This window comes from Symphalangus syndactylus, chromosome 5 (assembly GCF_028878055.3).
Source record: "Symphalangus syndactylus isolate Jambi chromosome 5, NHGRI_mSymSyn1-v2.1_pri, whole genome shotgun sequence".
NCBI lineage: Eukaryota > Metazoa > Chordata > Mammalia > Primates > Hylobatidae > Symphalangus > Symphalangus syndactylus.
This window is the reverse complement of record NC_072427.2, coordinates 129914863-129927289: the sequence shown is the minus strand read 5'-3', so window position 1 is coordinate 129927289 and position 12427 is coordinate 129914863. Positions and strand designations below refer to the sequence as shown.

Below are 12427 nucleotides of genomic sequence, written 5' to 3'. Positions count from 1 at the left end.
GCCTCAGAATTCTAAGAGTATTCATATGAATAGCAAATGTCTTCTTTGTCCTAAATGTCTTTCTGGTTTGGCCTAAGAATCAAAGAAAATGGAACATATAAAAGTGTTTTTATAAACTACAAAGCAGTGGTCCCCAACCTTTTTAGCACCAAGGACCAGTTTCGTGGAAGACAATTTTTCCACGACGGTGGGGGAGGAGGGGCAAGGATGGTTTCAGGATGAAAGTGTTCCACCCCAGATCATCAGTCATTAATTAGATTCTCATAAGGAGCGCAAGACCTAGATCCCTCCCATGTGCAGTTCACAAGAGGGTTCACGCTCCTATGGGAATCTGATGCCACTGCTGATCTGATAGGAGGCGGAGCTTAGGCGGTAATGCCTCCTGCCGTGCAGCCCTGGGGTGGGGAGGGCCTGCTATAAAGCAGTCTACAATATATTTTAGTGGCAATGCCAAATTATGTAGTGAGAAGGACCCTAGGGCCCCTCTAATAATAAAGCTATGGTAATGGAAAGTATATAGCAAAGGAATAGACAAATGAACGGAACAGAGCACTGAATCCAAAAAGATCCCCATGTTTCTATGGGAAATGAGTACTGTGATATCACTAACTACTTGGAAAAAAACTTCACATCATATATAATGATACACTTTAGATCGACAATAAATTTATACACAAAGCAAAAAACTATAAGGGTACTGGAAATTACTACCTTTTAAAAAAATATTAGGGTTGAAGGACCTTCCTATGCATGATATAAAACAATAAAAAATGTTCAGTTCCATGAACACTAAACTTTTCTTTCAAACAAAAGGCACTACAACCCAAGTTAAACTTCAGACTAGGATAAAATATCTTCAATATAATTTGCAGAGAAGGGGGTTAGTTACAGAAAGTAACCCAGGGCATGGTGGCTCACACCTGTAATCCCAGCACTTTGGGGGGTTGAGGTGAGTGGATAGCTTGAGGTCAGGAGTTCAAGATCAGCCCGGCCAACATGGCGAAACCCCATCTCTACTAAAATACAAAAAATTAGCTGGGCGTGGTGGCAGGTGCCTGTAATCCCAGCTACTCAGGAGGCTGAGGCAAGGGAATCACTTGAACTTGAGAGGCAGAGGTTGCAGTGAGCCGGGATCGCACCACTGCACTCCTGCCTAGGCGACAGAGCAAGATTCCGTCTCAAAAGAAAAAAAAAAAGTAACCCAATAGAATGTTTTGACATGAACACAGACAACAACTCATAGAAGGATCCTCCCACCTCAGCCTCCCAAGTAGCTGGGAATACAGCTGTGTAGCACCCGTGCCTGGCTAATTCTTGTAGAGATGAGGTTTCACCATGTTGCCCAGGCTGGTCTCAAACTCCTGGGCTCAAGCAATCTGCCTGCCTCAGCCTCCCAAAGTGCTGGGATTACAGGTGTGAGCCACCACATTTGGCCCTGGAAAGCACTCTTCACTGGTTTACCACCTCACAATATTTTCCCCTCTTCCTCAAAATATAAACATTGTGTGGTCAAATATATCATGATAATATTTAAATAAAAAGTATAGCATGCAGTAGATACTAAAGCAGTATCTTTACTATGTATGGTTGTATATAACATCAGACCTAGGGAAATCTATAGGATTTTTTTGGTTTAATTCATTATAATCAAGATAAACAGCACTGTTACCAGGGTCCATTTATCAAATCATAGACAATGTTTTCTTCACTAGCATTTGACATCATAATGGCATTATGGGACATAATGGGATTCTGACTGAACAAAGCTAGCAAATTGCTGATCATCAAAATGCAACTGGAGACAGACATAATCTTTATTACATGCTAAGCAATGTACCAAGTCCTAGATGTATATGGCTTTGTTTCATTCTCCCAAAACTATTAAGCAAATATTTTGCCCATTCCATAGATGAGGAAATGGAGGTTCTTACTGCTAGAAAGTGGGAGAGCCAAAAATTAACCTGGATCAGAGAAGATTCTGGGAAGACAGTAGAGTAGGAAGCACTAGGAATCTGTCTCCCCACCTAGGCAACTGCACTGGCAGAATCTGTCTGATGTAATTATCTTGGAAATCTGGAGTCTACCGAAGGCTTGCAACTTCCAGGAGAAGGCTTGGACTGTCAATTACCGTTAATTTTAGTCTATTTCAGATCTTAGCGCAGTAACAGCTACCCATCCCCTATTCCCGGCCCCGTGGCAGGCAGCTGTGCACTTATTTCTGGAGCAGTTTGCACACAGCTTACAAGAATCAGGTGGGCAAAAAGAACCCTGTCCTCCAATTACTGGGATCTGTGCTCTGATTACTCATTGCTGCTTCTGATCACAGAAGAGCAGAGAAAGAGGTAGGTAGTAACTCTTCATTTTTCCCCATTGTTACAAACTGGTTCTCCTCTGGCTGAAGTGACTGCTAGGGGATTAAAGGGGCCAGTCCTCTTTTTTTCCTTCCCTCATTTTTCTTTTTTCCCTTCTTTGGAGCCAGATATTAAAGACTTGTATATTCAAAACCAACCACATATACTGGGGAAATCAGAAAGCTACTATGCTTAGACAGGAAAAAGTACAGGCTTAGAAAAGGTCTGAGACCTTACATCTCAGGCTGGTCCTCAGCACAGAGACAGTCTACAACCATCAAAAAACAAACAAACAAATTAGCTAGGTGTGCTGGCATGCACCTGTAGTTCCAGCTACTCAGGAGGCTGAGGCAGGAGGATCACTTGAGCCCAGGAGTTAGAGGCTGCAATAAGCCATGATTATTCCACTGCACTCCAGCCTGGGTGACAGAGTGAGACCCTGTCTCAAAAACAAAAAGAAACAAAAACAACCCACAGCAAATCCAGAAGAAAGGGGAAAATCTTATTTTCAGAGTTACCACATTATTAGATTCAAATATCCAATTTTCAACAAAAAAAATCAAAAAACACACACAGAAACAGGAAAGTATGGTCCATTCCAAGGAGAAAAAAATATATCAACAGAAATTGTACCTGAAAAAGACCTGATGGCAAATCTACTAGACAAAGACTTTGAAACAACTGTCTTAAGGATGCTTGAAGAACTAAAGAAAGACATGGAGAAAGTCAAGAAAACAATGTATGAACAAAATGGAAATATAGATAAGAGACAGAAAACCTAACAAGAACCAAAAAAAATTTGGAACTGAAAAGTACAATCACTAAAATAAAAAATTCACTAGACGGATTCGAAAGCAGATTTGAGCAGGCAGAAGAAAAAATCAGCAAACTTGAAGACAGGACAATGGAAAGTATTGAGTCTGAGGTACAGAAAAAAAAAGGAGTAAAGAAAAGTAAACAGAGAATAAAGGGCCTGTGGGGCCATCAAGCAGACCTGCATGCACACTGTGGGAGTTCCAGAAGGAGAAAGGAGAAAGAGGCAGAGAGAATACTTAAAAAAAAAAAAATGGCTGCAAACTCCCCAAAAGTCATAAGAGATATGAATATACAACATCCCAGAAGCTCAACAAACTTGAAGTAGGATGAACTCAGAGACCCACAATGAGACACATTATAATCAAACTGTCAAAAGACAAAGACAGAGAATCTTGAGATTCTCAAAAAAAATTATCAGAACACTTCTCATCAGAAACATTGAGGCTGGAAGTACTTTAGTACTTTAAAGTACTTCTTTTAAAATACTAAAAGAACTGTCAGCTAAGAATCCTATATCTGGCAAAACTGTCCTTCAAAAATGAGGGAGTAATTAAGACATTCTCAGATAAAAGCTAAGGGAGTTTGTTACCACCAGACCTGCCTTGCACGAAATGCTAAAGACAGTCCTGTAGGTTGAAATGAAAGGACGCCACACAGGAACTTGAAGCCATATGAAGAAATAAAGATATTAATAAAGGCAAACACATGGACAATTAAAACTCCACATTTTTTTACATAATTTAAGAGATTAATGCATTTTAAAAATTATTAGTTTATGTGTTTGAACACACAATGTATAAAGATGTAATTTTGTAACATCAACAGCTGAAAGGAGTGGAGATGGAGACTGAAAGGAGCAGAGTTTTTGCATGATATTGAAGTTAAGCTGATATAAATCCAAATGAAAGTGTTATAACTTTAGAATATTAAGTGTAACACAACAATGTGAATGTACTTAATACCACTGAACTGTACACTTAAAAATGATTAAGATACAGCTGGGCACAGTGGCTCAAGCCTGTAATCCCAGCAATTTGGGAGGCCGAGGCAGGTGGATCACTTGGGGCCAGGAGTTTGAGACCAGCCTGCCCAACATAGTGAAACCCTGTCTCTAGTTTAAAAAAAATAAAATAAATAACCTGGTGTGGTGGCAGGTGCCTGTAATCCTAGCTACTTGGGTGGCTGAGGCACGAGAGAATCTCCCAGGATGCAGAGGTTGCAGTGAGCTGAGATTGAGTCACTCCACTCCAGCCTGCATGACAGAGCGAGACTCTGTCTCAAAAACAAACAAAAGTTAAAATGCTAAATTTTATGTTATGTGTATTTTACCACAATAAATTGGAAAAAATAATTAACCTGGATCAATCTGATTACTTCCACTGCATTAGGCTGTAAGGCCTGGGAAAGGCAGGAAAGAAAGAAACTGAGAAGGGGGCAACACAGAAATGATGCCATTGGTGGACTACAATAAAGCAGATATAGAAATGGTGTTACACACTTAACACAGGGAGAGCATACAGCATTACCTGGCTTCTACTCCAGGCCTTGTAGGTGGCTTTCCTGGTGGTGGCCGAGGAAAGAACTGAGATGAAGTTGAGCTATTGACTTGATCTGTGTTGACCCATGAAACTGGCCTTGGAATTTTGCTCTTTCTAGACTGGGAGATGATGGGTGACAGAAAGCTATCTTCAGCTGACCTACTCAGGTGAGAATCTACTGTCAGTCTTGAAAAGGGAGTGAGCACTTCCTCCTCACAAAAGGGAGCAGGAATAGTAGCTAGTTTCTCCTCTAGCAATTTATCAGAGGCACTTGAGAGGTCGCCAAGGAAGGACTTGAATTGTCTTTTTTCCACCAGAAGCTTGACTAGGTCTGGCTGATAGGCTTTCTTTTGGAGGAGCTTTTCTTTTGCAGAAACTGGAGAGGATGATTCCAAAGTTGAGTCTATCTCTTGTGCTAAAACAGGGATTCGGCTGTGTCTAGTTACAAAGGATGACCTAACCATATCCTTCCGGGTTGGGGCACCATGTTCGTTCTCTGAAACACAATGAAATAGTTCTCCATTTCTAGGGGTGATTTTCTCTCTCTTACCCTCTTGGTGCAAAAAAGTAGAGAGGTCTCCTTGATGACCCGGCAAGTCTTCACTCATGATGTCATCATCCTTAGATATCTTAGTTTTTTGCATTTCTGCCACTTGGCCTATCTGACCTTCAACATGTGGGTCAATGTCTCTGGAAGAAATTTCTGAAGTTCCAACTGTCAGAAGCTTCATTATCTCATTATTTTTGTCTTGATTTGGCACCACACTAAAAGTCTGTGTTTTTGTCACATCAAGAGGTTCAGTAGTAGCTGAGTGATCCTTTTCCACAATTACCAAATCTCCTGGGAGAGAGGAGATCTCAATACAATGCTGCCCTCTACTTAACTTCTCATCTTCATTATCTGACTCTAAAAGGATGCTTTTCTCTTCAGTTTCCCCAGGGAGATTTTCAAATTCTCTCACAACCAGTCTGTTATGATCAGGAAGTTCTTTTGGTCCCAGGTCTTGAGATTTGTTACTTTCTCTAATGTTGGGTAACATGTCACGACCAATGTGATCTATCTGAAGCCCCAAATCTGTTCTGCTTCCTCCACTAGGAGGTTCACCCTCTGTCACAACCAAGCCAGAGAAGTTTTCCCTTGGAGAGTAAAGTTCCACAGTGGGCTCCATGGGCTGAAGATCTTTCTTCTCTGGCTGCTGACCATAGTGAAAGCTTCCTGAAGTTGACTGTGTAGATGCCACAGAAGGTCTAGGAATTGTAATCTGGAGAAGGGGAAGAAAAAATTAAAATGCAATTATGTAAAATATCAATAAAGATGCATGCTTTGAGATTTAACACCTCAAATTCTAATTTATAGGAAGAACACAGATGTTGACCAGGTCTGCCCAACTTATAAGAAAAATGAACAATTCTGAATAACAATGAAAGATACTCAACCTACCCTACTCAGAAACTGTGCGGAACAGTCTCTCCCTGTAGGTTTATCCCTGCCCCTTCTTTGGTGTGCTGTATGCCCTGGAAGACTAATTTCTACAGACTGCACCACCTGGGTTTCCTGCCTTTCCGATTTGTGGTTAGATCTGCTCAATGGATGGCACCAGCAGGCAATCAGAGGGTTAGAGGAAAGAGAGGGCTGGGTTACGATTCTCCTTGCTTCCCCACTGAGGACTGTGGCACTGGTGACAGCTACATTCCACTATCCTGGCCACAGCTCCCTTCTTATGGCCTCTCTCTCAGCTACTACCCTCGCCAAGTTCTGCGAACACCCACTTCTACTCCCCTTTCAGGACTCATGGTAGGAATGGCTCCCTCTGTTGCTGGTCCCACTGGCTCTCTTAACTCTGCCCATACATCTGTAAAAAATTCCTTACATTAAATTCTCTCCAAGTCCCTTTGAGTATGCCATCTATTTCCTGCCAGAATCCAGATACAGGATTATAGGAAAAAATTATTGGCAAATAATTGTTCATTGAAAAACTCCAAATTTTAATGCATTTTGTTGTTTTCCATAAATTCTATTAAATACTATGATTATATATTCCTACAAGTAAAGACATACAGAGGTATTTACTAATGTTTCATGATTTCTCTAATGTTTTTTTTTTTTCTTTTTTTGAGACACGGTCACTGTGTCACCCAGACTGAAGCGTAGTGGTGTGATCTTGGCTTACTGCAACCTCTGCTTTCCAGGCTCAAGTGATCCTCCCACCTCAGCCTCCCAAGTAGCTGGGACTACAGCATGCACCCCCACATCTGGCTAATTTTTGCATTTTTGTAGAGATGGGGTGTCACCTGTTGCCCAGGCTGGTCTCGAACTCCTGAGCTCAAGTGATCCATCTGCCTTGGCCTCCCAAAGCGCTTGGATTAAAGGTATAAGCCACCACACCTGGCCAATTTTTTATTTTATTTTATTTTATTTTTTTTTTATGAGATGTTGTCTTGCTCTGTCACCCGGGCTGGAGTGCAATGGCGCAATCTTGGCTCACTGCAACCTCTGCCTCCTGGGTTTACGTGATTCTCCCTGCCTCAGCCTCCCAAGTACCCAGGTATGTTGGTGGGCGCCTATAATCTCAGCTTCTCGGGAGGCTGAGGTGGGAAAATTGCTTGAACCTGGGAGGCGGAGGATGCAGTGAGCCAAGATCATGCCACTGTACTCCAGCCTGTGCAACAGAGCCAGACTGCTGGACCCTGTCTCAAAAAAAAAAAAAAAAAAAACAAAACAAAAAAACCGGTCACCTAATTATTATATGTAATTCTAAGTACATTAGTCAAAATGAACACAGCAGTGCTATAAGAATAATACTCCAGGCCGAGCGCCATAGCTCACGCCTGTAATCCCAGCACTTTGGGAGGCTGAAGTGGGCGGATCATCTGAGGTCAGGAGTTCGAGACTATCCTGGCCAACACGGTGAAACCCTGTCTCTACTAAAAATACAAAAATTAGCTGGGGGTGATGGCAGGTGCCTGTAATACCAGCTACTTGGGAGGCTGAGGCAGGAGAATGGCTTGAACCTGGGAGGCAGAGGTCGCAATAAGCCAAGATCGTGCCACTGCACTCGAGCCTGGGCAACAGAGCAACACTCTGTCTCAAAACAAAACAAACAAAAAACTCCACTGGTCTTCTGAGATTGAAGCTAGGGTTAATTTCTACAGTTCTGAGACAACTCATTTTAGATTCAGGATATAAATGTGTACATACATATGGTATAAAAAAAAGAGTGGCAATTTTATACACAGAAAATATATATGAGCCAAGCATGGTGGCCTGTACCTGTAATCCCAGCTACTCAAGAGGCTGAGGCAGGAAGATTGCTTGAGCCGAGGAGTTTTGAGACCAGCCTGGGCAACATAGCAATACCCCGCCTCAAAAAAAACAAAAAACAAAACAAAAACAAAACACCAAACCAATAACAATAAAAAATATATATATGAATCACCAGATGGGAGAATTTTTCTTGAAAAGATTCTGAGCAATTATGATAAACTGTGCACAAACTACTCTCATATATTTCCATAGTACTTTAAATTTCATATTTCCCAGATCATTTTTACAAACCCCATTTCATAGCTTCTTTATATTTTAATCGGCTACTATTATCATTTTTAAATTATTATTATTATTTTTAGAGACAGAGTCTTGCTCTGTCACCCAGGCTAGGTGCAGTGGTGCAATCACAGCTCACTGCAGCCTCCAACTCCTGGGCTCAAGCAATCCCTCCACCTCAGACTCCCAAGTAGCTGAGACTATAGGCATGCAGCACCACACCAGCTAATTAAAGAAAAAAAATTTGCACAGACAGGGTCTCACTATGTTGCCCAGGCTGGTCTTGAACTCCTGCACTCAAGAGATCTCCCTGACTAGGCCTCCCAAAGTGCTGGGATTACAGATATGAGCCACTGTGCCCGGTCAGAGTACTATTACTAATACAAATTCACAAATGAGGAAAAACACAGCCAAGAAGTCATAGATAGGACTTCAGGATTTTGAAAGTTGTGCACAGCACAGTACAGCCTACTGACATGTACTACACACTCTCAAAGTTGGGAAACTGAGTCTGCAATAACATTATCTGACAAAATAAAAGGAGAAAACCTAGGATCAGTAGTTGAGTATAGAGAAGAGAAAGCTAATTCTAAGTGTAGCTGCAAATAGCTTCCTTAAACTATAAAGACATAAAAGCAGTTCTCATACTTGGGGTGCTCTGCAAATGGACCAAATAATCTGCCAGTAAGCCATATGCATCTTTTATAGCTTTAATTTCCATAATTCACAAACATTTCATTATGGCATTAATCCAGTCATTTCCTTTCTTCTGTTCTATAATTGTATCATGTACATCTTTCTAAAGAATTAGAAAAGGATCTCAATATTTTCCATTTCTTTCATAGTTTCTTAGTTCTATCAGTGCCTAGTACTAAGTTTGACCAAAATTAGTGTCTTACTTAATGGTTCAGGTAAAGCAGCCTCACTATTTTTCAGTCACCCCATATTTCAAACTAGCCACTAGTGAGAAACAATGAGCTGCAAACCAACTACCATTTGGATTTTAACTTACAAATTATCCTTTTACTTTTCTCTCATTCAAGGATTGTAATGTTACTAAGATAATTTGCGAAATTCAACATCCATTCCAAATAGCCTTTCTTCCAAATGAAAAGAATGTGGTATATGAAATTTTTTTTTTTTTTTTTTTTTGAGACGGAGTCTTGCTCTGTTGCCCAGGCTGGAGTGCAGTGGTGCAATCTCGGCTCACTGCAAGCTCCGCCTCCCAGGTTCACGCCATTCTCCTGCCTCAGCCTCCCGAGTAGCTGGGACTACAGGCGCCCGCCACCACGCCTGGCTAATTTTTTGTATTTTTTAGTAAAGACGGGGTTTCACTGTGTTAGCCAGGATGGCCTTGATCTCCTGACCTCGTGATCCGCCCGCCTCGGCCTCCCAAAGTGCTGGGATTACAAGCATGAGCTACCGCGCCCGGCCTGAAATTTCTATGTCTCATTTTTGTTTGTTGACAAAGACAAATAATTGAGCAGAGATATACATAGAATAATTTATTGGTACCTAATACAGCCTGGCCTATTAAGAAGTTAAATTTCAGCCATTCAAATTCTACCACAGACCTTTTTTGTCTAAAGCAGCTTTATATAATACTTTACAGAAATGTTGAAAATTACAGCTGGGCACGGTGGCTCACGCCTGTAATCCCAGCACTTTGGGAGGCTGAGGCAGGCAGATCACCTGAGGTCAGGAGTTCAAGACCAGCCTGACAAACATGCAGAAACCCCGTCTCTACTAAAAATACAAAATTAGCCGGGTGTGGTGGCACATGCCTGTAATCCCAGCTACTTGGGAGGCTGCGGCAGGAGAATCACTTGAACCCATGAGGCAGAGGTTGCGGTGAGCCGAGATGGCGCCATTGCACTCCAGCCTGGGTGACAAAGCGAGATTCCATCTCAAAAAAAAAAAAGAAGAAGCCCAAGAAGGCAGCATGGAGGCACCCAGCCTCTGCTGCCCTGTTACCCAAGCCCAGATTGGGCTGGAGTCAGGAAGGACTTCCTGTTGTGGGAAAAAGGTAAGCAGAACAGCCTCATCAGCCCTCACTGCCACTGCAAACACCTACAATCCTTACTACAAGAGAAACCAACAGTCCTTGCGAGCCTGGAGCCTAGTTTGGAGAGCTGCTAAAAATTCACACAGCTGCTTTGCTCCAGATTAGGAGAACAAGGTGAGCATTCCCGCCCACCCGTGAGCCAAGCTGCCACAGCTTAGTGCCACCCTAAGGCCAGAGCCACTTCTGGAGTGTACCCTGTTCCGGGAGTCAGAAGTCACTGCACCTCTCCAGCCCTTGGGCTCCATCTTCATTCCACCAAGCTCACACAGGTGGCTGGCGGCTACAATGTCATGACCCCGAGTGCTTGGAGCCTGGGCTCAGGATCAGCTGTGATTCGCGTCCTGCACGGCAGGAAACCTAACCCATGCCATGCACACTTCCAGGTAGAGAGACAGTCTGGCAGTCCCACACAGGGCAGACACACCCTTGAGCAGGAGAGGCTTCCAAACCCCTGAGGAGCCGACCCACCTTCAGGTCAGTGTATTTGCCAGCACTCAGGGCCAGCTGGCTCAGGCCAGCTCCTGGCAGATACACCCCCAGGCCAGCTGAGCGACTGCACACCTGTGCCTTGGACCTGAGAAACAGCCTGCTGAGCCTGCCCCTGGCAGGTATGCCTCCCAGCCCAGCCCAGCAGCCATGAGCCCATGCCCCTGGCCAGACTAACAGCACTGTGGCCCCAACCCCAGTGAGCCAGACTCCAAACTGGCTGACCCACTTGTGTGCACATGCAGACCCTGACCTGAGAAGCAGCCTGGTGAGACCACACTCAGAAAAATCATGCCAACACTGCCACAAACTCTCAACTTAGGCCACAGAGACACTTGCAAACATCACCAGCATGGGTTACAGCTGAAGAAATTGCATGAAGACTACACTATTGCATCCACCTAGCATCAAAGCGACGGCACCATACCCAACTGATACCCCAAGACTCAAGTCTTTCCCTATGAAATCTACTCCATAAAATTTGGAGAGTCAACTGTTCTACCAGATGCATAGAAATCAACATAGGGACACATCAAACATGAAAAAGCAAGGAAATATGACACCACCCAAGGAACGATAATTCTCCAGTAAAAGACCCCAATCATAAGGAATTATACAAAATCCCAGAAAAAAAATCTAAATAATAATTTTAAAGAAACTCAGTGACATATAAGAGAATAAAGATAGACAATTCAGTTAAATCAGAAAAACAATTCATGATTTCAATGAGAAATTCAACAGAAATAGATATCATAAAAAAGAACCAAAGAAATCTTAGCACTAAAGAATTAAATGGGCCGGGTGTGGTGGCTCACGCCTATAATCCCAGCACTTTAGGAGGCCGAGGTGGGCAGATCACTTGAGGTCAGGAGTTTGAGACCAGCCTGGCCAACATGGTGAAACCCCATCTCTACTAAAAATACAAAAATTAGCCAGGTGTGGTGGTGGGCACCTGTAATCCCAGCTACTCAGGAGGCTGAGGCAGGAGAATTGCTTGAACCAGGAGGCAGAGGTTGCAGTGAGCTGAGATCACGCCACTGCACTCCAGCCTGGGTGGCAGAGCAAGACTCTGTCTCAAAAACAAAAACAAACAAACAAAAAAAGAATTCAATGAATGAAATAAAAAATACAATTGAGAGCTTCAACAACAGACTAGACCAGGCAGAATTTCTGAATTCGAAGACAGGTCTTTTGAATAACTCAGGCAGACAAAAATCAAATTTTTTAATGAAGAAAACCTACAGGATCTACTAGATTTTCTGTATTTTATTTGTTTGCTTAACAAATAAAATAACTAGGAATAAATTTAACCAAAGAAGTGAAAGATCTCCGCTAGTAAAACCAGAAAATACTAATGAAAGAAATTGAAGAGGACATACAATAAAATGGAAAGATATCTCATGCTCTTGTATTGGAAGAATTAATATAGCTAAATTAATAGTGTTTAAATGCCTATAGTATCTGAAGTGCTACAGATTCAATGCAATCCCTATCAAAATACCAATGACATTTTTTGCAGAAATAGAAAAACAATCCGACCCCAAATAGCTAAAGCAATCCTAAGCAAAAATACAAAAGAAAACAAAACAAGTTGGAGGTATAACACTACCTAATTTCAAATTATACT

General features: G+C 42.3%; 1 protein-coding gene across 9 annotated transcripts in view; it reads right to left on the bottom strand.

The window, feature by feature from the left end:
* Positions 1–12427, bottom strand: part of TTBK2 (tau tubulin kinase 2) — a 182920-nt gene that overhangs the window by 8275 nt on the left and 162218 nt on the right. For all 9 annotated transcript variants that reach the window (XM_055278906.2, XM_055278903.2, XM_055278904.2 and 6 more), the window contains one exon: positions 4694–5967. In XM_055278906.2, coding sequence (XP_055134881.1) covers positions 4694–5967 — 1274 coding nt within the window. The remainder of the gene's footprint in view (positions 1–4693; positions 5968–12427) is intronic.